The sequence below is a fragment of the Mustelus asterias genome, chromosome 7, assembly GCF_964213995.1.
Source record: "Mustelus asterias chromosome 7, sMusAst1.hap1.1, whole genome shotgun sequence".
In the NCBI taxonomy this organism is placed as follows: Eukaryota; Metazoa; Chordata; class Chondrichthyes; order Carcharhiniformes; family Triakidae; genus Mustelus; species Mustelus asterias.
Genome location: NC_135807.1, coordinates 75,092,704 through 75,119,800, shown reverse-complemented (window position 1 = coordinate 75,119,800; position 27,097 = coordinate 75,092,704). Strand labels below are relative to the sequence as shown.

Sequence of the window (27,097 nt, the reverse complement as noted above, 5' to 3'; positions counted from 1 at the left end):
ATAATATTGTAAAAAGAGAGTGTGCAAGGGACAGCCACTCACCAGTAACTAGAATATCTATGCTCAATCCTAAATTCAAGTATCCATATAAAAGGTTTTATCACATGACCTCCTACTGTGCCAGTTGTATATTCTAAAAGGAAGTTGATCAACTAATGTCTGGCACAGCTCCTCATGGCCATTGTGATGGCCTAGGTGATTAAGTTTTAATGTTTCCGCAGTTAATTCCTTCATGGTTGATTTTTCTATTTGGATGAGATGGAAGGAAAGTTTTTCACACCACTACAGGGGTGTCATCTGTTGCAGTCTCTGTAGATCCTACATCTCCATGAAATAGTACAGTGATGCAATTAACAGCTTTTTAAGTCAGTGTCTTCATTTTTGAGTGAAACATTCCTTTTTTTAAAAAAAGTTAATATGTGAAACCAACTGATGAGATATAAAATTAATTCCATATATCGCATCTTTGTAACACAATTCGGATGAAAGATCTATTTCGTTGTATTGGTTCAGCAACTCCTGATTACAGCAGGATACCCCAATCCTACCAAAATGTTGCTTTTAATAATAACCCCCTTGTTTTCATCTGAGTGAAATTACACATTTCTTTCACAATGATCCAATTTTACTTGTAAGTGACTGTTTAGGTTTTTATTTGAGTTTTGTATTCAAGACATCAGTCGTCAATTTGAAAGTATCTTCTTATTTTATCTTATATTGAAATCATAGTTTGGTTGCAATTTGGTAAATATTAGAACATAGGGTACTGACGGTAGCACAGTGGTTAGCACTGCTGCTTCACAGCTCCAGGGACCTGGGTTCGATTCCCGGCTTGGGTCACTGTCTGTGTGGAGTTTGCACATTCTCCTCGTGTCTGTGTGGGTTTCCTCCGGGTGCTCCGGATGATTTCTATGAAAGTAACTTATTAATGAGTTTTAGTACACCTACATGTTTTATAATATTCAACTCAAATTTCACTTTTGAAATTATTTTCACAGTGAACGTGTTTGCAAAGTATTTTCCTGCAACAATAGATTCCTTTCAAGATGCAGTGAAATGTTTGTCGGAATTTGCCTGCAATGCCGCCTTTCCTGATACAAGTATGGAAGCAATCCGCCTCATTCGTCATTGTGCAAAATATGTATCAGAGAGACCACAGGTGAAACATTGGTCACTACAAATTTATAACATTGATATACTAATGATGGTAATGTTGAAACAAGCTATTGAAGACTGCATTATAATGTGACTAATTTTGTGAATATGATGCATCACTGAGTAGGGGCTGGTTATGGCTTCAAGTTTTATAAGGTCTTAACTGAGGAAGATGGCGAAGATTAATTTGGATAGGGAAGTGAGATTGAAAAATTATCAATGAAAAGATGAACTTGTTGCCGTTTTTATTTTGTTTGGGGTGAAAAGTTTCCATAATGCGATTCAGGATAGGTGCTTTCATAAGTAGCTTAAATTATTGTGAAATTCAATATATATTACAGGCATTCAAAGAATACACCAGCGATGATATGAATGTAGCTGCTGAAGACAGAGTTTGGGTGAGAGGATGGTTTCCAATTCTGTTCGAGTTGTCATGCATAATTAACAGATGCAAATTAGATGTAAGAACTCGGTAAGAATCTTTTTTCTCTGAGTAATAAAGCAGTATTTGCACCAGCGCTAGATTGTGCATGTTTGATAAAATGAAGGCCAATAGGCAGTTTATACTTTCATTCCACTGTTTCATATCTGATAGCTGCTTAGGTGTTTTATTCAGAATTTCTTTGGGGTCTTTTTGTATATGTAGCTTGCAAGCATATTTTCATCAATTTTGACTGTGAACGCAACTTAAAATTATTTAATCTATTGATTAGCATTTCAAATTATTTTATTCTGAAGGATAAAAATGAAGGAGCAGTTTAAGTCTTGATACCTGAAGGATGGATTAAATTATATCAATGTTAAAAGATGGGTGTTTTTTCTATGTCTTAGAACATTTTAGTAACCTATCTCAGAAATATTTTTGTACAGTTGGGTTAATTGGAGACTTAATAAAAGTAAAATTAGAATTACACAAACCTAATATGAAAGAAATATTAATGAAATGAGGCTGCTTTTATAGTTGTGCTGATGGGGTGTATGTACTTTTGGTTCCTGAGTGTTTGCCTTAATTGTGCAATCTATCAGATTTGCTTTGGACAGTGTCCACACAGTCCTGCCTTATACAAAAATGGGGCTTCCAGAGTTAATGACTGTAGCATGTTTTCATTTTGGTTGCTGTCACCTGTACAGAACAGAAGTTTGGGATACATCTCTGACACCAATGTAAAGGTGGCTTTTTAAGCGCACATATTTATATTGGTTTTGGAACATTAAGGTTAGTTTTTGTGCTCCCTGCAGCTTTACAAAAGAAGATCTATGATGAAATCCCCAGTAAATATATAGCTTCATAGAACCAAAGAAGAACCATAGAATCCCTACAGTGCATAAGGAGGCCATTTGGCCCATTGAGTCTGCACTGACTCTTCGAAAGCTCATCTAATCCAGCAACCACCCTCCTGCCCTATCGCCTTAACCCCATGCATTTACCATGGCCAATCCACCTAACCTACACATTTTTGCACACTAAGAAGCAATTAAGCATGGCCCATGCACCTCACCATATTCATCTTAGATGATTTCTAAGAATAAGACAGCCAATTGAGAAAATTCAATGTAGGTTAAATATTTTTATCTTATATTGAAATCATAGTTTGGTTGCAATTTGGTAAATATTAGAACATAGGGTACTGACCTGATATTTTTATAAATAATTATCCATAGCCTTGCTTGCCCATACCTTTGGTCACGTGAGCTATTTAATTTTAATTTTGCTCAAAATGGAGAGTAAAGAGTAATGTTTAAAAATACTCAAATTGGAGAGGAGGTCAGAGCTGAAAAGACTATAAGCCATATGGTTAGCACTGCTTGTGTTGTAGCTAGCCTGTGGATTTTGTTACATGATTCTGGTGTAACATATGGGAGACACAGTTAACTTTACTGCCATAGATAAAGTTGTCACTGTAATTAAGGTCTCTGCACATATGTAACGATATCTTTTAGAAATGTGCAGGATCAGCATAATGTGTCATGTTTTGTTTTATCCTAACACAGGGGATTAACTGTGATGTTTGAAATAATGAAAACTTATGGTCATACTTTTGAGAAACACTGGTGGCAAGATCTGTTCAGGATTGTTTTTAGAATCTTTGACAATATGAAACTTCCAGAACAGCAGACCGAGGTAAGCAGTTGCAGTTACTCTGAGTGTATGCCTTACATTTTTCAGTAGTTTTCAGTACAGAAATAAGTCATTCAAACATAATCACAGCATTAATTCTAGTTCTTCAAGCTACTCAAAAGTCATATCATGAAACAATGCAGCATAGAAGAAGGCCATTGGCCCTTCGGGTTAGTGCCAGTGAATTAGCCCCATTTCAACACTCATTCCCAATGTTCCTATAATTTCTTTCCTCCTTTACGTGCTTTTCAAAATCCCTTTTGAAGGTTATTATTGAATCTGTATTCCCCAACCTTGTTAGGCAGTTCATTCCCATTCCTAACAAATCTTTGCGTAACAAAAAGTTTTAACTCTCATCACATCTGGGGTTTTTTTGCCAATTGTTTCAAATCATTACCCTCTTATCAATCCTTCAGCCAGTGGGGACTTTTTAAAAATTTAATCCTCTCATTTTTAATCAACTCTGTCAAGTTTCCTGCCTTATTTCTTGTAGGTTTATATTCCTTTTCAAATATTTGCTCAAATCTTTTTAAATAATGTTATTGTTTCTGCCATTTCTGGGAAGGCATTCCATGTTCTCATAACTATTTGAAAAATGCTTCTAATTTACCCTTCATTCTTAGAATAACACTTGAGTCTATTAGGGTAATTTTAACTCCCCAATGTAACTGGATTAGGACAGGGAGGGATGTAAAATCTTGGAAAATCTCAAACTCGCCCCCAACCTGGCCAGTTAACAGGACAGGAGGGCAGGCAGCCAATCTGCTTCCATGAAGCCGTTTGGTATTTTAAATGAGCTCAAGGCCTCGCATATTTAACTTCCCTTGCAGATTTTACTCTGGCTGGGTTTCCTTGGCAGCTCAAGGGAGTGAGGACAGCTTTGGGGGAAGAGGTAAGTATCCTTAAAGCGCTATGAGCCAGGAGGAGCAGAAATGCTGCCCCTAGACCACCCTTCCCTTCGATTGGATTCCCAACCTCCTGTCCAAAGACTCCTGAGGATTGGAGCATAGTATTCCATCATTTGCAAGGCACTGGTCATCTGCATCTGATCCATTGGGAATAGTGTACTCTGCTGATAGCTCTGAAGATGAGGAGAGGGGCAGGAGGGAGAAGAGGCTAGGTGAGTGCAGGCACCATCCCAGGCAGAGTCCTTTAAGAGGAGAGACATAGGATCAGTTGGTGCAGGGCCAGTAGGGAAGCTAAGGTGGGAGGAGCCAAAGATGCCACTATCGAGCAAGATGCACTCCCATGCCTTGACCAATCTGGGGGACCGTTGCAATATTCTCCAGAGTGGGTGTCCCTCATAGAGGTCATGTGCTGCACAATTTAGTTCTGACAAGGGAGAGCCTGGTGGAGGTTGAAGAGAGCTGGGCGAGACCACTTGCCAGAGAATGACTCCAGTGATGGGTCTGAGGATGAGCCTGGGATTACACAGAGTGAGGACTTCGAGGCAGACAATATGAACATTCACGGGGGCAGGGATGCGAGGGATACATTGATCCAGTGATCTTTCAGCCAGGCATCCAAAGCACAGAGGCCATCTCAATCCAATGACAATGTCTTACTAGCAATGAAACTTTCCTTCAGAGCCCACCCCAAAATGCTGCACCACATAAAGGCCTCAGTTTACAAGCCTGGACAACAACTGGCCAGTGTACAAAACATGCAGCCAACTCAGCCCATTAAATTGAGGAACATGTTTATGTGACTTGACATAAGAACAACATTCAAATATGCTAGACCTAACAGAAAACTCGAAGTAATGAAGGCAAATAATGTTATTTATGAAACCAAAAGAGAAAATGCTGGAAAATCTCAGCAGATCTGGCAGCATCTGTAAGGAGAGAAAAGAGCTGACGTTTCGAGTCCAGGTGGCCCTTCGTCAAAGCTTAATAATCTTAGTGGGCATCCTCTGACCAGCACTGCCTGAGTTGGCACTGGCTGGGAAGGAACATTCAGCCTCATTGCTGGGCACCCCTCAGATGTCACGGCATCCTCAGACGCAACGGTCACTGACAAAGGGACGGAGGAGCTGCTACCCTCATCTGGAGCACCCTGAGAGAAGCCCACAGAGATGACAGAAAGCTCGTCAGCCAGCTTGAGGTGCGGCTGCACCTCCCTGCTCATCAGAAATGGACAGACACCTAACAGAGAGGCCTGGTGCCTTATCAGTCGCTCACACTGGCAGTGACCTCCACAGGTCACAGCCGGTGTCCCGGTTTGCAGGTCGAAACCCCTGAGTGTGCTCCAGAAGCAGCCTCTCAGTTGCCACTCCCTCAGTGGAGGAGGACGTGCACTCGATGCTCAGGGTCAATGCAGTGCTCATGTTCTGCATGGACTCCTCAGTGACGGAAGCCATGGCACGCAGACCCTCGTGGATCCTCGCCAGATCTCCCAGTGCATCTCGCTAGACATACAGCATCTGCTGCCTGATTATTCACTTCGGAAGCAAAAACAGGAAGGCAGATTATTACCTGAATGGCTGTAAATTGGGAGAGGGTAACGTGCAGAGGGACATGGGTGTCATTGTGCACCAGTTGCTGAAGGTAAGCATTCAGGTGCAGCAGGCGGTAAAGAAGGACCAAATGGTATGTTGGCCTTCATTGCGAGAGGTTTTGAGTACAGGAGCAGGGATGTGCTCTTGCAACTATACAAGGCCTTGGTGAGGCCACACCTCAAATATTGTATGCAGTTTTGGTCTCCTTTTCTGAGGGAGGATGTTCTTACTCTCGAGGAAGTGCAGCAAAGGTTTACCAGGCTAATTCCAGGGATGGCGGGGCTGATGTATGAGGAGAGATTAACTAGGCTGGGATTGTTTTTGCTGGCATTCAGACAAATGAGGGGGGATCTCATAGAGACTGATAAAATTCTAACAGGACTAGACAGGGTAGATGCAGGGAGGATGTTCCCGATGGTGGGGGAGTCCAGAACCAGGGGTCACAGTCTGAAGATTCGGGGTAGACCATTTAGGATGGAGATGAGGAGATAATTCTTCAACCAAAGAGTAGTGAGCTTGTGGAATTCATTACCACAGGAAGTAGTTGATACCAAAACATTGAATGTATTCAAGAGGTGGCTAAATATAGCACTTGAGGCAAATGGGATCAAAGGTTATGGGGAGAAAGCAGGATTAGGCTATTGAGTTGGACGATCAGCCATGATCGTGATGAATGGCGGAGCAGAAAGGGCCAAATGGCCGCCTCCTGCTCCTTTCCTGTATGTTTCTCCCAAAAAAATTCGAAGTGTCAAATTTGCACGAAAACCGGAGTAATTCACGCTGTTTTTTTCAGTGAGAATTCGCACTAGAATCTCCCACACTCTGTGCAATGCAGAAGCCACCAGTGTGAATCACATTTAATTTCAGGGGGCGGGACCTATTCCTGCCCAGGAGGCTGAAACCAGCGAGCCTTCGCGCGTGCGCAATGGCCCTGGACTGTCAACCTCCTGTTTGTGACCATCTCGATCGCTGGCCAGCCCGGGACTACCTTCCATGCATGAATGCCAAAAATTTAGCTTGCTTTATGCAACACAAATTGCATTAACAGTTGTGCAAACTAGCAACCCCCCCCCACTACCACCACCAACCCGTAGTGGTGCACAATTAAATAATGAACAGAAAGAAGAAGCCAAGTGAATGATCCATCTCGGTATCCTTCCAAGGCACCACCATTACAAATGTCAGTATTTAGTTAATTTGATTCAACAACAAGAACGTGAAACGCCCCAGAGCTCTTCACTGAAGCAGTAACAGAGACACTTAACCTATCAAGTCAGATGACCAAAAGCTTGGTTAAAGAGTGTCTCCAAAGGAAAATGAGGAAGGCAGAGAGCTGTAGGGAGGAAATTCCAGAGCTTGGGGAATAGGCATTTGAAGGTGCAGCCACAAGTGGTGGAGTAATTATGATTAGGAATGCACAAGACGCCAGAGGTAGAGGAGCAGATATCACGGAGGATTGTGTGATTACGGAGATAGGGAGGAGCAAGATCATGGAGGAATTTGCGAACAAGTATGCAAATTTTAAAATCAAAATGCTGGTTGACTATAGTTCAATGAGTGCAGGGGTGACAGAGGAGCAGAACTTGATGCAAGTTAAGACATGGTCTGCAGAGCTTTGGATGACCTCAAATTTGCAGAGGGTAGAATGTGGGAGACCAACCAGGAACAGTAACATCTAGAGTTAATGAAGGCATGGATGCATGTTTCAGCAGCAGATGAGCTGAAACAGGGTGAAGTCAAATGATGTTGCAGAAGTGGAATTAGGCAGTCAGCACGAATATGAGGTCAGAAGCTCTTCTAAGGGATCAGATGTGTCACCAGGATTGCGAACAGACTGGCTTAATCTCCAATTATTGCCAGGGAGAGGGATGGAGTTGGTAGTTTGGAAACAGAGCTTGGATTGTGGATAGAAAACAATGGCTTCAGTCCTCCCAATGATTAATTCGAGGAAATTTCAGCTCATTCAGTACTGGACGTCAGATAAGCAGTACGAAAATTTAGCAACAGTGGAGGAGTTGAGAGATGTAGTGCTGACATGTGAAAACCAACAGAACCCTTTCGATGATGTTGCCAAATAACAGCAGGTAGATCAGAAATAGGAAGGAGCAAAGGATCGATCCTTGGAGGACACCAAGGGTAATGGTGTGGGCATAGAAAGAGAAGCAATTGCAAGTAATTCTCTGGCTATGATTAGATAGATAAGAGTGTGATCACAGCCAGATGGACAACAATGGAGAGGCGTTGGACGAAGATGGTGTGATCAACTGTACCAAAGGCTGCTGACAGATTGAGAATGATAAAGAAGGAAAGTTTACTGTTGTCATAGTTACATACGACCTTGTTTGTGCTTCACTCCATACCAAGAAATGAACTGGTTATTACAGTAGAGGCCATGGACCCTGACACCATGCCAGGATTCATGCTGAAGACTTTGCTACAGAACTAACCAGACCTGTAGCCAAAGTTTCCAGTATAGCTTCAACACTGCCCGACAAAGCAGAAATTGCCCAGGTATGCCCTGTCTGCAGAAAACAAGGCAAGTCCAATTCGACCAATTACCACCCGGAAAGTCTGCTCTCAGTCATCAGCAAAGTGATGTTGACTCTGCAATCTTCATTTCGGGTTCCTCCAGGAACACTCAGCTTCAGATCTCATGAGAGCCTTGATATAAATGTGGACAAAGGAGCTGAATTCCAGAGATGAGGTGAGAGTGGCTGCCCTTAGCACCAAGGCAGTCGTTGACTGAGTATGACATTGAGGAACCCTAGTGACATTGAAATCATTGTGAATAGGGGGGAATCTCAACACTGTGTGGCATAAAGAAAGATGGTTTTAGTTGTGGGAAGCCAATCATCTTAACCCCAGGACATCAGTGGCATTCTCTGCATGGTAAGGTTAGAAGTGGGGATGTTTGTGGATTATTGCAATCCATTCACAGCTCCTCAGATAAATGATACAGTCTATGAATGCATGCAGCAAAAACAGGACAACATTCAGACTCGGGCTGATACGTGGCAACTACCATTTGTGCTACACAATTGTCAGCTCTCCAGCAAGAGAGTTGAGCCAACAATACTAGACATTTGGTGGTATTACCATCACCAAAACCCCCACTGTCTATATCCTGGGAGTCATAATTGACCAAAAACTTAACTGGACCAGCTAGATAAATACTGTGATTACAAGAGCAGGCAAGAGACTGGTTAGGCTATTAGCAAGTAACTCATCTTCTGACTCCCCAAAACCCTTCCTTCATTTACAAGGCACAGGTCAGGAACATAATGGAATACTTTTCACTTGCCTCGATGAACCCAACTTCAACAGCCTTTAAGCTGGACAACATCCAGTACAAAACTCTTGATTGACACCCCATCCACCATTTCAAATATTCACTCCCTCCACCGCAGATGCACTGTGACTGCCAAGTGTGAACCATCTAAAAGCTGCACTGTAGCAGCTCGCTAAGATTTCTTCAACAGCATCTTCCAAACCCACTAACTCTATCGTCTAGGACAGAACAGTAGGCCCAAGGGAACACAATCACCTACTAGTTACACACTAACCTGATTTGGAAATATAAAGTTGCTGGGTTAAAATCCTGGTGCCCCCTCCCAAACAGCACAAGGGGAGTAGCTTCACCATCAGGACTACAGCTATTCAAGAAGGTATTTCACGTTCTCGAGGGCAATTAGGCATGGACAATAAATGCTGTTCTTGCCAGTGACACACTCACCTATGCATACATTTTTAAAAAGTTTAGACCATGAACTGGAGCATGCACATTCCTTTATTAATTTTCATAATGAAGTAACAGCATTTTAATCCTGATTGTTGGAAGGTGCTGAGGTAGATGCGTTTAATAGAAACAGAGAAGATAGGAGCAGGAGGAGGCCATTCAGCCCTTTGAGCCTGCTCTGTCATTCATCACGATCATGGCTGATCGTCCAACTTAAAAGCCGAATCCTGCTTTCTCCCCATAACCTTTGATCCCGTTCGCCCCATTGAAGTTAGTAAACTCAACATCTCAAAAGTAATTCAAGTGTCTTAAAGTAACTTCTCGCATCAGCTGGTCTCCATTGTGTCCAATTGTCATGATCAGTAAAAGCAATTGTGAGAGCTTATGCTTAGATTCCTTGTGTAACTGATAAGTTAACACTTTGTAATAACAAGTTTGCAGGATGTTTAAACTGTTAGTTATGATTATTGCTCATAAACGCATAGCATTAACAATGATTGTTTGATCTTTTACAAGTCATTCTTCTAGGTCAGCATCGTAGAGGTCACACCTTCCTTTGGGATGTTTCTGTTTTCCTCAGGGGCAGCATGATGAATTTTCGGTCTTTACTGTAGTATTTCTTATTTCTCCCAACGCTCTGGTGTCTCCAAACCTTACTTCTGTTTTTTATAGAATTAATTCCTACATGCAAACTACAAACTTACATTTGTGATAACAGGATTTTTTCTACATTACTTGTTAATCCAAAAGTTAGAAAATATTGAACATAACTTATTTGATACAAAATAAAATTACTGTTCAAATTTACAATTGTGATTTATAGAGGTAACCATTAATACACAGCTGATATGCAACATGAATAGTTAGGTACAAAAGGTGTGGGGCAGTTGAGAGTTTGGTTTATTAACATAACATTTTTATTTTTCAGAAAGCTGAGTGGATGACCACCACTTGTAACCATGCACTTTATGCTATCTGTGATGTATTCACTCAGTACTTTGAGGTACTCAATGATGTCCTTCTGGTTGATATATTTGCACAATTATATTGGTGTGTCCAGCAAGGTAAGATTAACAGATAAGTATTAACACAAGCGCAAGGGGTAGTTTTTGCTATCTTCCCTCAAAAGACAAAGTATTGTTTGTATTATATATATAGAAAATTAATATTTTAAATTTTAATTTCAAGAGTTGTATATCACCTGTAATGTAATGGATTATTGTTTTTATAATTTGAAAATTTGCCTATTTGGAATAATAAATATGTCTGAATATCTGCACTACTTAAAGAATAACCAGGTGTGTTAGGCTTTTAAACTACCCAAATGGCCCGAGATCAAAGTGTGAAGCAGAAAATTCTAGAGTTGTACCACAAGCTGTGCCTCATACTTTAAATTCCTGGAAAAAAACTATCATTGAAATCTTGCTGCTGTTCACACCAGCAGGATCTTATGATGCCACCAATAGCACACCCCTCCATGAGTTTCCCAGTGGCGAGGGGTGTGTTCAACGGGAAACCATGTTGACAACAGCAGAACCATAAAATCTCACCGCCAGCGAGTGGCGGGCCACATCCTACCACTGACAAACACGCCACGGAGAGGGAAAAAAATCCGACCCTTTGTACATGCAGGCAATGGTATTTTCATGGGATGAAAAGTTACCTAAGTACTTTTTAAACCTGACTTCCCATCAGATTTAAGTTCAAAGCCATATGGTGTGAAGTCCAAGCTACTTTGCTGGAGATGATTTTGTCTGCACAGGAGTCAGATTGATCTAATCTCCAAGGTATAATATACTTTTTTTATAGGTGCAGTCCCATATCTACTTTGATTAAAAATGTAAGTGGCTGCATAATTGCGGATTTTAAAGACCAAGGGTTTCATAATCGACCAGAGGTCCTCCACTGTCACTTAAAATTAACATCAAAGCAATTGTTCTTCCTGATGATGGGATGCAGAAGTTACTCAAATTTCACTTCATTCTGGCTGATCAAAGATGGACATTAATGAAGTTTATGGAAAAGTTTGGGAATAGACCATCTAGACGGGAGGGATGGTGCATGGTGGCTTGTAGTCTGAAAAAAAAATGCTTAAGTTGAAGTCTAAATTTGCACAGCAATTGAGTTATCAGTTTGGAATGTTATCAGTTGCACCTCTTTACAGTAGTTTAAATTCAGAGAAAGTACCTTACCTGACTGTGAAATGAAGCAAAATGAAACTTCCTGTAGGAGCGTTGCTGTACTTTTCTCTTGTGACAGTCAAATTGCTTTACACCTATGCCATAGCTGTAATATGAATGCAACCAAACAGAAATTGTTGGAAAAATATTTTATTAATAAGTCTCATTTTTTCAGATAATGAACAACTAGCTCGATCTGGTACTAATTGTCTGGAGAATGTTGTAATTCTCAATGGGGAAAAGTTTTTGCCAGAAACATGGGACAAAACTTGCAACTGTATGTTGGACATCTTCAAGACCACAATTCCTCATGCGTAAGCGATCTCTTTAATGGAAAAGCTTGTAATTTTCCTTACCCTGTATCCTGTGCCGTGATGTTTATATGACTGCTTTAGAAAATGTATTATTAGATTTTAAAGTACTTTGTATCACTGCTTAAAGGTTTTCTTACAGCATGAAGTTGCAGTAATTTGTTAGCAAAAGAAAATATGATGGTGTCGTCTCCAATGGTTAAAATATTAAATGTTTGATTTTACAGATTTTATTCCTTATCGCTGGTTTACTCCCCTTTCCTCTTCTCAAAGAATCGAAGTCTTGGCTGTGTATGGTTCGGGGTTATCAGTGTCGATTAGCCCATTGGCAGATATTCATTCTTGAAGTCAGCAGTTAGTGTTAGTAGTTTATTTAAGAATGGTTGCATCTCAGCTATGATTGAAAGAACTATTCTCGTACTCATCCAACAGTACACTTCAGTAATGAATGCTGGATAGAAATCATGAACCAATTCTCCTGTACCTAACCCAGAGATTTTAATAGAACCCTTACAGTACAGAAGGAGGCCAATGGCCCATCGAGCCTGTACCAACCACATCCCACCCAGGCCCTATTCCCATAACCCCACACATTTATCCTGCTAATCCCCCTGACACTAGGGTCAATTTAGCATAGCCAATCAACCTAACTCGCATATCTTTGGACTGTGAGAGGAAACCGGAGCACCCAGAGGAAACCCACACAGACAGAAAGCATGCAAACTCCACACAGACAGTGACCCGAGGCCGGAATTGAACCTGTGTCCCTGGTGCTGAGAGGCAGCAATGCTAACCACTGTGCCAGTGAAGTCAATTGTAGGACCACTACCCCAACTCCAATCGCTCAGCTTATGCATTGAACCTGGTACTTTCTTGGTCTATACCATTTAGCAATTCACTCGGTAAAAGATTTATTCTTCATTACATAAATTTGATATACAAGGCAGCTATGGCAATAGACTCATTATCGAAGGTGAGTTTATAAACTTGAAGAAATGGGCCAATATAAGAAAAAAGATTTTACTTTACGAAATTTTGCAGAATACTGCTGCTTAGTAGCCACCGCCTGCAATATGGTCAACCAAGTTTATTGGTTTGGTAGAAATTGTCCATGAGGTTATGTGCAGTTGGTATTTCACCTTCTTCAAATTTGAAAAATATTTATTAATTTAATCCAAGTTATGCAAACTGAGTAGTACAAAGTTGATTAATTCTAGGTGCTGCAATACATTGAAGTAGCAATGCAGTTGATTTTCCTTTCTCCGAGCTAGTAATCTGAGTGGCATTGCCGTTAGAAAGCACTTGTCACTGCACAAGCTAAAGACAAATCAAAAAGATAATGTCCACTCTGGTTATTCTGTTGTGCCACTTAGCTGCCAACTGTGGACATTATTGTGGACATTATCCTCCCTCAAGTAGAGAATGGGTGTGATGAGGAAGAAACTAGGTTGGATTTAGTAGATCTGACATGCATGAGGTTAGTATACTTCAAATAAAGCTTTTAAAACCCATTTGCAGGACTGACTTTTGTGGTGATTCCCACTTAGTATAGAAATATTAAAGCCCATGTCTGTGCTATCACTTTGGCTGATCGGGGCTAATTTAGCACAACCAGTGTCGAGACCTTGAATCTTTGTTTATGTGGCTCAATGTCACACTAGCTGGTGCATTTACGTGCTGAATTGAGAGGAGTTCCTAATATTCAATTTGTACTCAAATAGGACATTTCTTTGCTGATCAAAGTTACGGTTCTTAAATAATGCACTATGCATTATGTGCAATATATAAATTTTAGTGGAAGTCCAGTTTGATTTCATTGAATTTGATAGACGTGTTCAATGAAAGCAGATCAAATTTGCATTTTCCTTTGCTGAAAGATTGTAATTTTGCAGAAATTGTAATATTTCCTGGGGCAACAATATTAATGACTTTTGCTGCACCGTATCTTTACAAATATTGTTGCATTGTGTAAATTGCGTAAATTGATGTATTTCATCATTCAGATTTGCACTTTTGTCTGAATTCCAGAATTAAATGATATAATACTAATTTGAATAGAAATGCTAAAGATGTCCATTTATATTCCAGGCCGTTTTGCGTGAGGATTGTATTAACAGAATATTTTTGTTGTAGCTTTGTTTAAAATAAATTTTTCTATTGCAACAGAATTAATTCTGCTATCATTTGTGTATTATAGATTGTTATCATGGCGACCCTCACACACTGAAAGTGACTCATCGTTACAGGCTGATGCTGGAGAAAAACAGTTGGTATGCGTTGCATTATTTCTCTAATTAGCATATTGGCTTGAGATTCTCTGCTGTCAACCAGTTTTCTAAATATCAGCATGATCTTTCAATCCATCTTTGAATTTTGATGGCTATGTTGTGTGAGGGGTCAATTTAAAATGCTTTTATTAATATATATCTTCGATTAAATACAGTTCAGGAACTGTCCCTTCAAATCAGCCAGCATCAACCTCAAAAAAAAATCTTGACTTCCTTTTTTCTTCAAAGTCCCTGAATGTGCTGTCACACCCCAAATCCGAGCCCATTTTTCCCAGAGCTCCTTGTTAGAATCCCTCCAATCTGGTTCCTACCACAGCACTGAAACAGCTCTTATCAAAATCATAAATGGCATCCATTATGATTCTGACAATGGGAAACTGTCTCTCCTTATCCTTCTCAACTTGTTTATGGCCTTTGTCACAGTTGATAACGTCTTCCTGCTCTTACACACCTGCATCATTATCCAGTTGGGTAGAACTGAATTCACCTCCATTCTTAACAACTCAGTCATAGCCAGCAGATCACTTGCAATGTCTTCTTTTCTTACCGACACTGTTACCTCTGGTGTCTCTCATGGATTTATCCTTGGACTCCTCATATTTCTCATCTGCATGTTGTTTGCTCTACTTCACCATAATTCTTCTCAACTCCTGGTGCTATCTCTAGATTGTCAGGCTGCTTATCCAATATCCAGTATTGGATGAACAAAAATTTGCTCCAACTGAAACAATGCCACAAGCTCCATTTCCCAGCTACCAATTCCGTTCTCACCCACCAATTCCATCAATCTCCTCAGCAACTGTCTGAGGCTGAGCCAAATGTGACACCAGTGTTTACAACACTGGTGTTACATTTGTCACTGAGATGTCATTCTGGCTTCAGTCACTCAGATTGCCAAATTTCACCTCCATAACATAGGTGATTCCACCCCTGCATCAGCTCTTCTGTACTGAAATCTTCATCCATGCATTTGGTATGTCTATACTTGACTACTCCAACACTTCTAAGGGAAAGGTAAAACTACAAGAAGTATAATGGTGAATGGGAACCAAAGCATCAGGTTAGTATGTGAGTAGAAGATAAAGGTTAATAGGATGAATAGACAAGACCAGGCTAACGACCATCAGATAGTAATAAAGGATGTCAAAATGTGTGCAAAACATAGTGCGCAAGAAAATCCTGCAAGGGAAAAACAAATCAGTAAGATGTATTGAAAAACACTACCTAAATGCACGCAGTATTCGGAATAAGGTCAATAAGTTGACGGCACAAAAGAAACAAATCATAGAAACCCTACAGTGCAGAAGGAGGCCATTCGGCCCATCGAGTCTGCACCGACCACAATCCCACCCAGGCCCTACCCCCACATATTTACCCACTAATCCCTCTAACCTACGCATCTCAGGACTCTAAGGGGCAATTTTTAACCTGGCCAATCAACCTAACCCGCACATCTTTGGACTGTGGGAGGAAACCGGAGCACCTGGAGGAAACCCACGCAGACACGAGGAGAATGTGCAAACTCCACACAGACAGTGACCCGAGCCGGGAATCGAACCCAGGACCCTGGAGCTGTGAAGCAGCAGTGCTCACCACTGTGCTACCGTGCCGCCCATGAGTATGATTTGGTGGGGATTACTGAAGCATGGTTACAGGAGGACCAGGACTGGGAGTTGAATGTCCAAGGATACTTGGTATTCTGAAAGGATAGACAAGATGGGACGGGAGGTGGAGGTGCTTTATTGGTTAAAGATGACATCAAGGCTGTAATAAAAAATGACATTGGCACTAAGAGCCAACATGTTGAATGCATTTGAGTGGAAATAAAAAAAACAAAGGAAAAAACATCTTGGTAGGAGTAGTTTACAGGCCCCTGAGCAATACTTCCAAAGTGGGGCATAGTATAAACCAAGAAATAATGAGGGTTTGTGAAAAGAGCACATTGGTAATCATGGGTGATTTTAACATGCATATAGACTGGATTAATCAAATTGGCAAAGATAGCCTCAAGGGAGATTTCATAGAGTATATGGGGGATTATTCCTTAGAGCAATATGTTACGGAACCAACCAGGGATTTAGTATTATTTTATTAGTATTTTAGATTTAGTATTATGTAAAGAAGAAGGATTAATAAATAGTCTTAGTTTATTCAGCCTCTCATAGAATCAGAGAAACCTTACAGTGCAGAAGGAGGCCATTTGGCTCATCGAGCCTGCACCAACGACAATCCCATCCAGCCCCTATCCCCACAGTCTCATGTATTTACCCTGCTAATCCCCCTAACCTACGCATATTGGGACACTTAATGGGCTTGTTGTCAAAGGTCCTCTTGGATAGAGTGATCACAGCATGCTATAATTTCAGATTCAGATTGAGCGAGAGAAGTCAGAGTGCCACACTGGAGTTTTAACATTGAGCAGAGGTAATTATACAAGCCTGAGGAAAGAGCTGGCCCGACTAGACCGGTCACACACAATTGAGGAACAATGGCGGATGTTCAGGGAGATATTGAATACCTCTTAATTAAAGTATATTCCTGAGAGGAAGAGGAATTATAAAACGAAAAACATTCTATGGTTAGACAAAGAAGTCAAAAAGGACATAAAGGCAAAAATTAGGACATAGCAAACTGCAAAAGCTAGTGGCAAGCTGGATGATTGAGAGAATTTTAAGTTTCAGCAAAAGGCTACTAAAAGTAGAATCAAAAGAGCTAAGATGAACTATAAAAGGAAATTAGCAGAAAAGATAAACGCAGATACCAAAAGCTTCTACAAGTATATAAAGAGGAAGGGAATAGCTAAAGTAAATATTTTGACACTTTAGAGGACGATACTGGTGAGTTATTAATGTGGAACACACAGATGGTGGAGGCACTAAACCAATATTTTGCCTCGGTCTTCACGGTAGAGAATAATGAAGATTTTCCAAAAACTGTTAATACAGAGCAACTTGAAGCGATAAGCATTACTAGGGAGAGATTATTGAATAAACTAATGGAATTAAAGGCAGATAAGGCTCCAGGACCCGATGGCCTGCACCCCAAGGTATTAAAGGAGGTGGCAGCAGAGATAGTGGGTGCATGGTCGTAATATTTCAAAGTTCCTTGGATTCTGGTCAGGTCCCGATGGATCGAAAACATGCTAATGTGCCACCCCTATTCAAAAAGGGGGAGAGGCAAAAAGTAGGAAAGTATAGGCCAGTTAGCTGGTCCTCTGTGGTGGGGAGATGCTGGAATCAGCCATTAAAGACGAGATGACTGAGCATTTGGAAAGGCAAAGCTCAATCCACCATTGTCAGCATGGTTTTATGAAGGGAAAGTCATGAATGACAAACCTGCTTGAGTTCTTTGAGGATGTAACCAGCAAGGTGAATAGTGGGGAGCCTATGGATGTGGTATATCTAGACTTCCAGAAGATGTTGACAAGATGCCACATAAAAGACTAATCCAGAAGGTGAGATTGCAGGGGATTGTGGGTAGAGTACTAGATTGGATTGAGGATTGACTGACTGACAGAAAACTGAGGGTTGGGATAAATGGGTCCTTTTCTGGCTGGCGCAATGTAACTAGCGGGTGCCGCAGGGGTCAGTCCTCGGACCACAACTGTTTACAATCTATATAAATGATCTGCAAGCAAAGACAGAGTGTAACATAGCAAAATTTCCAGATGATACTAAAATAGGAGGAAAAGCAGGCGGTGAAGAGGATATAAAGATTCTACAGACAGATATAGATAGGCGAGGAGAAAGGGCCAAATTTGGCCGATGGAGTTTAATGTCGTTAAGTGTGAGGTTATGCATTTTGGCAGAAAAAATAGAAAGGGAAATTATTACCTAAATGGAAAGCAGATTCAAAATGCATCCGGGCAGAGGGATCTGGGTGTCTACGTCCATGAATCGCAGAAATTCGGTATGCAGGTGCAGCACGTAATAAAAAAGGCAGATGGGATGTTGGCATTTATTGCAAAAGGACTGGAGTATAAAAGTAGAAAGGTGTTGTTGTAATTGTATAGGATGTTAGTGAAACCACATCTGGAGTATTGTGTCCAGTTTTGGTCTCCTTATTTGAGGAAGGATGAGGTGGCATTGGAGGCAGTTCAGAGGAGATTCACTAGATTGATTCCAGGAATGAGGGGGTTGACATATGAGGAGAGATTAAACCATTTGGGCTTGTATTTGCTGGAGTTTAGAAGGATGAGAGGGGACCTGATCGGGGTATATAAAATTTTAAAAGGAATTGATAAAGTAAATGTAGACCAAATATTTCCTCTTATGGGACAATCTAGAACAAGAGGTCGCAGGTATAGTTTGAGAGGCATTAGATTTAAAACTGAGATGAAGAGGAACTACTACTCACAGAGGATGCAGAATTTGTGGAACTCGTTGCCTCATAGCGCGGTGGAGCATGAATCGTTGAATGGTTTCAAGAGGGAATTAGACATTTTTCTAATAAAAAATGGGTAAGAGGATATGGGGACCAGGTGGGGAGGTGGATTTGAGACCAGGGAGAGATCAGCCATGATCTGATTGAATGGTGGAGCAGGCTCAAAAGGCTGAATTTGCCGCCTTCTGCTCCTAATTCCTATGTTCAACCCTCTGTAAATAAAGGTTATCCAAAGTTCTGATGCCCATATCCTAACTTGCATCAAATCAAGTTCACCTATTGCCCCTTTGCTCACTGACCTGAAACTGTTCCAAACAAGTCATATTTGGAACAGTTGCAAAGAAGTCTTATTGGACTTGAAGCATCAACGCTTTTTCTCTCTCTCTACAGACGCTGCCATAGCTGCTGAGTTTTTCCTGCATTGCTGTTTTTGCCATGATTTTAAAATCCCTATCTCGATAACCCTCCAGAGCCTCACTCGCCCTATCTTTGTAATCTCCAGCCCGACAACATATCTGTGCTCCTCCAATTTTCCACCATCAAAGCACATGCCTTCAGCTGCTAAGGCGCTAAGCTCTGGGGTTCCCTCACTCTACCTCTTTACCTACCTTTCCTTTACTAAGTAATTTCTTAGACTCTATCTCTTTGACCAAGCTTTTTGACTATTTGATTTTTGATTATCTGCCATTGCCCAGATTTTGCATAGACAGCAGAATGCTGTAGTAGAGAGAGATCTGGGTGTCCTTGTATATAAAACACAAAAGGTTAGCATGCAGGTATAGCAAATAATTCGGAGGGCAAATGGAATGGTGACATTTATTGCAAGGAGGATGGAATATAAAAGTAAGGGAATCCTGTTACAACTGTACAGGGCATTGTTGAGTACAGTGTACGATTTTGGTCTCCTTACTTAAGGAGGCATGTACTTGGAATCAATTTAGAGAAGGTTCAGTCTGCCAATTCCTGGGATGAAAGAGTTGGCTTGTGAGGAAATGCTGAGCAGATTAGGCCTGTACTTGTTGGAGTTTAGAATAAGATGTGAGATGATATTGAAACATCTAAGATTCTGAAGAGGCTTGATAGGGTAGATACGATCCCCCCGCGCCCCCACTTGGAGGAACTCGGGGGTCATTGTCTCATTTAAGATAGACATGTCAAGGATTTTTTTCTCCAGGGGGCTGTCTTTAGAACTCTCTTTCCAGACAGCAGTGAAGGCTTGTTCATTGAATATATTCAAGTCTGAGTTACAGATCTTTGATTTATAGGGGGAACCAGGTTGTGGAGGCAGGCAGGAAATTAGAGTGAAGGCCACAATCAGGTCAACTGTGATTTTATTGAATAGTGGAGCAGGCACAATGGGCCAAATGGCCTACTGTTGCTTCTATTTCTTATGATCTTGTCTCACAATCATTAATTTATTTAGCTATATTTAAAATTAAATAAGCAAGTTGAAGGGGTTCAGTGGTTTTTACTTATTGGCTTGCTATCTGTGAGAATATTTCTATGTGATTGGCTGCTCTGAACTTAATATCATCACTTGTTGTTGGACACCTGGAAATCCCCTTAATGATGCCAGATTTTAAATGATGCAGGAAAGGGTAAGCCTGCACACACACACACACACACACACAGGCTTTTATGGGCAGTTTTCTCTGAGGTCAATGGCAATTACTGTTGCTTCGCTGTTGATAGAAGAATTTAGTCCAGTATCATCATAAGTGGCTTACTGTCAAATTTTTGATTAATCATGCCTCTGTGAAGCACCTTGGAATGTTTTACTGCATTGAAGCTGCAACATAAATACAAGTGTGTTTTAAAAATACATTATTCAATTTTTTTTTAACCCATATCTTGGAAGTTCTATTGTGGATGTGGGCTCACTGACTAGTCCACCATTATTGCCCATAACTAATTGCTCTTGGGAAGGTGAACAACCTTCTTGAGCAGCTGCAGTCATGTGGTGAAGCTACTCCCATAGTGCTGTTGGGAATGAGTCCCAGGGTTTCGACCCTATGTCAGTGAAGGAACAGAAATATAGTTCCAAGTCAAGACTGTGTCAAGTTTGGAGGGGAACTTGGAGGTAGTGATGTTCCTTGTCCATGATGGTTGTGGGTTTGAAAGGTATTGTTAAAGGAATGTTGGTGAGTTTCTGCAGTGTATCTTGCAAATGGTACATACTGCTGCCACTGTGTTTGTGATGGCTGGAGTGAATGTTTGCGAATGGGGTGCTGATCAAGCAGGCTGCTTTTTTCTGGGTGAGCTTTTTGAGTGTTGTTGGAGCTGCACGCATGCAGCCAAATGGAGAGTATTTCATCACCCATCATACACCTGGCTTAAATAGTGGGCATATTTTGGGGAGTCAGGAGGTTAACTACTCCAGAATTCCCAACCTCTGTCCTGCTCTTGTAACCGCAATATTTATATGGCTGGGCCAATTCCGTTTCTGGCCAATGGTTATCCCAAGATGTTAATGGTAGGAGATTCAGCATGGTAATGATATTGTATGTAAAGTGGAGGTGGTCTCTTGTAGCAGATGGTCATTGTCTGGCACTAGTGTGTTGCACATGTAACATGCCACTTATAAGCTGGGGCAGCATGGTGACACAGTGGATAGCACTGCTGCCTCACAGTGCCAGTGGTGGAGCTTTTTTCAGAGACCATGTCATGCTGGCTTTCTCAGTTAACACAAGACTCGCGGAGACCGTATTCTGGTTAAAGATTTTTTTTATTTCCCAAGCTTGATCCATGCACGTGGGAGAGAGATTTGGGGCAGTAAAATCTACTCCTGAAATGACATCACTCTCAGTATTACAATTTTAAATTTTCAAAAGCCACTTGCCGGGTATGAGCCAATCATTATTAATATGGATTGTTTACTCTGGCCAATTACATTTCCCCTCTGACGGCATGGGACTACATGCGTTCGTGGATTTTGGAAGTCTTTCTCACAGTCACCTAATACTTTCTTATCGGGTGGAATGTGTGTTCAATTCATTAACTGCCTGGGACCTCTAGCACTGTCTGGAGCCCACATTGATAAGAGCTTTTTTTCTCCTTTGTTCAATAGCCACATTGTTCCAAGGAATGTGGTTCTTTTTACTTGACTACATCCTATCATGCTTTGAAGCAGTGTGTCATTAGCCAACGTGTATGCTTTTAATGCAGAATATAATATGTTTTCAAAATACATGTTTAAATTCTCTAACAGTGATTATATGTGTCTCTATGAAAACAGTACCTTTGTAAAATATATTCCAGACACTTTGTGACTTCACTCTAAATTAATCTACCCTAATCTGTTAGTCTTTTAGTCTTAGGTTATTCTGAATTTCTCTTACAGCCAGGTACCTGGGTCCAATTCTGATCTTGGGTGACTGTCTGTGAGGAGTTTGAACGTTCTCCTCGTGTCTGCGTGGGTTTCTTCTGGGTACTCCGGTTTCTTCCCACAGTCCAGAGATGTGCAGGTTAGGTTGATTGGCCATGCTAAATTGCCTCTTAGCGTCCCAAGATAGGTAAATTAGAGGGATTAGCAGGGCAAATATGTGGGATACAGTGATTGGGCCTGGGTGACATGCTCTGTTGGAGAATCGGTGCAGGTTTGATAGGCCGAATAGCCTTCTGCACTGTAGGGATTCTAGTTCAAGCCTGAATGTTGTCCTGGTCTCGCTGCATATGGACATGGACTGCTTCAAGCCATGAATGACTGAGTTACAGGACAGTAATTAATTCATCTGTTCAAATGAGGTTTGAATTAATTATTATTATTTAAATGAGTGAGCAATAACTAGAGTCGACAGGACTGCAGGACATTTGACCCTGCAAATCCTCAACATTGCAAAATGGCAATTTGCTACTGAGTCTATGCCCTCCTCCTCGCTCATGTCATCTTTAACCTTCTATATACTCTCTGACCTGATTGATTCTGTGTAAGAGCAGGTTACAGGAGACTAATGGCGCCTTCTCTTTTAATTTATTTCTCCTTTCCTCCACTTGTCTCTCTCTCTCCTGAAAGAAGCTAATTTTCTTACAAAAAACAATTTTTAAAATTCGAAATAAATTAGAATGAGAAAGGAAACTGTTATTTCTCCTTCTCATGGTTGTTAAGCGTTTAAATCTCTACAAGGACATGCCATGCAAATATTATTAACCTTTTGTAGCTGTCACAGTCAGAGATAATTAGCTGCCTTCAAAATTCAACTTTTTAAGAACAATAAATCAATTAACACTGACCCGAACAGGCGCTGGAGTGTGGCAACTTGGGGAATTTCACAGTAACTTCATTGCAGTGTTAACGTAAGCCTTGTGACTAATAAATAAACTTTAACATTAAATCGTCTATGATGTGTATTTTTTCTTGTATCCTGTTCTCTCACCACCTTGTCTCAACTTGAAGCCCTTTCTAAAGTTGAGAACAGAAAAAACTCCAACAGGTACGTAATCAGAGAGCCCTATTGCTTCTTTCTCACTCGTAGCCTTTCTGTGTTTTGAAAAAAAATAATGTAAATTTTGTTGAAAAAGTGAAATTTGTCTTCAGGCCCTTCTGTAAATAATTATGAAAACCTCTTGATCTAAGATAATGTATCTTCCTGACAGCTTTGGCTGGCTGGTATGGAGGCATTCTGGGAAAATTGCACAGGCGCAGGGCGGTATTTTCCTTTTCTTCTCCTAAGTGCTGGACCAGGTGAGAAAACCAGTGCAGGTCACCGACTGCACAGCCGGCCTTTCTGACCATATTGTCCAGGACTTCGAAGAAAAAATTCCCAGAGGCTTATCCCACGCTATCACACTGGTGGCGGTGACTGAAAAAGCTGGCAATGCCGGGTTTCTAGAGATTGGAGTGTGGTTTTTAAAGGGCGCCCTGATCTCTGGTTTAAAAACAATGAAACCATACGCACATGGAGACCTCCCTGAACACACACAAAGGAACCCTACCTCCAAACATACACTGGGGACCCCCCCCCCACCCCATGGAGCTCCCTTGAGGGGAGAGCAGTGCTAGGGTGTACTGCCTGGACATGTTCTCTCTTCTCTCTCCCCCCACCCCCAGGATTATACCCTCTGGCGGGTTCCCTTTGCCTGGCTTTGGCTTTTTAAAGCATGCTGTAAACATTAAACCTCACTAACGTAACCGCATTAGTGAGGAGCGAGAACTCAATGTTGGTGGACGATGCATAGGGAAAGTCCTATAAAATTAATTCTACTTCATTTTTTCCTGTGTAATCTTGTGAAACAGAACCAGTCAGTAAAGAAGTGAAGAGGTATGGAGTCATTCCCTCATTCACACTGGAAAGTCAAAACACAGCTATGTCAGTTCCCTGCTGCATTTCTGGAATTTAAACCTGGGATAGGGCATCAGCAGGGGCATTGTCCTTCTGTGCAATGTAGGTAGTATTTAAATTGACCTGGGGGCATTCAAAGTCTGTCTTTATTGGGAAGGTTTATTCGGGAGTTAGAGTTCTGAATTTTTCACTTGTTAAGTTTATTTATTAGTCACAAGGCTTACATTAATACTGCAATGAAGTTACTGTGAAATTCCCCTTGTCCCACAGTCTGGCGCTTGTTCAGGCCAATGCACCTAACCAGCACGTCTTTCAGAATATGGGAGGAAACCGGAGCACCCGGAGGAAACCCACGCAGACACGGGGAGAACGTGCAAACTCCACACAGACAGTAACCCAAGCCAGGAATCGAACCCAGGTCCCTGGCACTGTAAGGCAGCAGTGCTAACCCACTGTGCTACCGTGCCGCTCATGGGGATTAGGCCTATGCAGATTCATTGATTTCAGAACTCAGTGCCTATCCAAATCCTCAGTAAGCATTTTCTAAAGGGTCTGGTGGTTAGCATCCAAGTGGTTAATAACAGTCAGCCTGCTTTGGAAGGTCTTTTGATCATAGGGTTGAGTGGTTCCATCCAGCTTAAATCTTTCCTGTCCACCGTGGTAACTTTGGGTTCAGACACTGTGGCCAAGCTGATTGCCAGAAGATTGGGATTTATTAAGGCAATTTTGGCCTTTCAGGGATGTCATTTCAGTGTCCAGCTTGGGCGTGAGCACAACTGGGATTTCCAGTGCTGTTGCTAGGCACTATACGTTGGCACTGTAGTAACTGCATGATTTTCTCCAGAACCTGGGCCAGCCTTTCTGGAGTTGGATGATAAAGAAATTGCCTTAGGAATGGGGTCTCTCCTACATCCTTACCAGGTCAGACTACAGTGATGTAGCCAGATGTGCTTTTACAGATGGTTTTAAATTGTCAGATTGCCTTGCAATTCTGCCTTAATTCTGTAGTTTCTCTGTTAGTTGGATAATTGGCTTGGCTTTACTACAGTCTCAACTTACTGTTTCATGGATTCTCCTTTGCTTTGGAAATGGGTTTTCCTCGAAGCTGTTCCATTTCTTTAGGTACATTACTGCACTCTGGTGGACGATCAGCTCCCACTGTATTTCCTTGTTAATTTGCAACAAAGTGAGGCATCACCCTCACTCTCAGATTGTATTTGGAAACTTCCCCAGGCCCATTTAAATTTGTTGTAAAGGTTTTGGCTAAAGCCAATCATTGGCTCCATGCTTTTGGCTTGGGAGTGGGCGCACCCAAACATGGTCCATGTCCCCTGAAACACTTCTGCCCTCGAGGAGGTTCAGCTCCCTTGTGACTCTTCAACTGGATGAGGTGTCTCACTCACTATCTGCCTGTCTGTTTGGAAACTTCCTTCCTCCCTGTTTAAATTTTGAAAGCAGGTTTCTGCCAGCCTGTCTTCAGGCAATTCCTTAACCTTTTGCTTTCCCATTTTAATAATTTTCCTTCCCTTCAGATTCTTTGACTACATGGGGTATCTCCCTCATTATCTTTCCATGCACTGGTCCATGTTTAACTCTGGGATATTCTGTGGGTCTGACTTAAGTTCTGTTGGCCCTTCCTGGATCTATTTTAATTCTATTGGCCAAACCTTGACCTTGTTAAATTCTAGAAGCTCTCGCTCAATGGTTATGGGTTCTGTTTCACCTTTTTGGGCCTCAGAACATTCTCCAACTCTTTGCAGTTTTCAGATTCCTACTTTCTTCCACCTTCTTCCGTCGAGAAAAAGAATCAAAAGTCTGAGGACACGCACCAACTGACTCCAGAACAACTTCTTCCCTACTGCCATCAGGCTTTTGAGTGGACCTACCTCGTATTAAGTTGATCTTTCTCTACACCCTAGCTATGACTGTAATACTACATTCTGCACTCTCTCCTTTTCTATGTATGGTATGCTTTGTTTGTATAGTGTACAAGAAACAATACTTTTCACTGTATACTAATACATGTGACAAATCAAATCAAGACTGAAGTTGGCTTCTTTTCATTCACTGGCCAACACTTTGTTGCTAGCCAAATTGTTTGCAATGAGGAAATCAATTCCTGCTACTGGTAGTTTGGGGACAAATCCTCTACAGTGACTGAAACTAGGTCACACTATAGCTAGAGGGGAAGAAACAGATCCTCCTCCAACTCCAAGGATGATTAGTGCCTTGGCCTTCAGAGATGACTTGGGGAGTAGTTTATGTTGCGCTCCAACATTAAGGATTGAGTGGCCCCTGTGCCCTGGAGAAGTATCATGGACTTGCTCACATCCTGGGACAGGTATGGGGCATGTTCCTGAAAGGACAAATGTGTGAAAACTCTTAGGGCGTTTGTATGGCTCAAACACACACAGAACCATGCCCTCCCAAGGGGTAAGTTTCTTCAATGAGGGTCTCTGCTGGTTCTGCTGCACTACTCATTGGAGCGACCTTTAGGGATTTCTCCAGTGGAGCCCTATGAGATCCACTGACTTTCCTTGCACTGTCCAGCACTCATGTGGAGCGGCCTATTTGAATACAATGAGAACGCACTGATTCTGGATATTCTCTTTTCGCGCTGTGGAGAGGCTTCTTGCACCCTCACTTGTGTTGCCTTTTCTGGGTAGAGGGCCTTTCCAACAGTCACCCTACTTATCTTTCCAATGGTCATGGGGATGGTTTGGTAAGGGTCTGCCTGAGTGTCCAGATCTGTAGGTGAGATAGCAGCAGTCTGCTGTGACAGCTGCACCTCTGGCTGGGAGGATTCTATGCTCCTCTATGCATCCATTGGTCAGATGTTAAACAATGTTTGAATTCCTCCAACAATATCAAATTTAGGTGCTTGGGATTTTTAAAGAATGGATCCAACAGTGGTACGCAATTTGTTTCAGCTGTACAAACTTGATGTAGGTCTGTGTGAGCTTCTTTTGCATGTTAGGAATATGAGTGTTCGGAAATGCTGGCGCTCTGCCTCCAGGACTAACTCATAGACATTTCAGATGGCAGCCTTGGTCTGCTCATAATTAGAGGAAACATTGGGAGTCAACATGGACTTCTTGGGCTCTCTCTGACTGCTGCCCTTGAATTAAAAAGATCTAGACATCTGAATG

General features: G+C 41.6%; 1 protein-coding gene across 6 annotated transcripts in view; it reads left to right on the top strand.

Annotated features, from left to right (window-relative positions):
- Window positions 1–27,097, top strand: part of arfgef1 (ADP-ribosylation factor guanine nucleotide-exchange factor 1 (brefeldin A-inhibited)) — a 226,935-nt gene that overhangs the window by 178,931 nt on the left and 20,907 nt on the right. For all 6 annotated transcript variants that reach the window (XR_013498335.1, XM_078216289.1, XM_078216286.1 and 3 more), the window contains 6 exons: window positions 999–1,159; window positions 1,497–1,627; window positions 3,148–3,277; window positions 10,436–10,571; window positions 11,863–12,001; window positions 14,196–14,268. Coding sequence is in view for 5 of the 6 variants with exons in the window: in XM_078216289.1 (XP_078072415.1) it covers window positions 999–1,159; window positions 1,497–1,627; window positions 3,148–3,277; window positions 10,436–10,571; window positions 11,863–12,001; window positions 14,196–14,268 (770 nt within the window). In the remaining variant the exon portion in view is untranslated. The remainder of the gene's footprint in view (window positions 1–998; window positions 1,160–1,496; window positions 1,628–3,147; window positions 3,278–10,435; window positions 10,572–11,862; window positions 12,002–14,195; window positions 14,269–27,097) is intronic.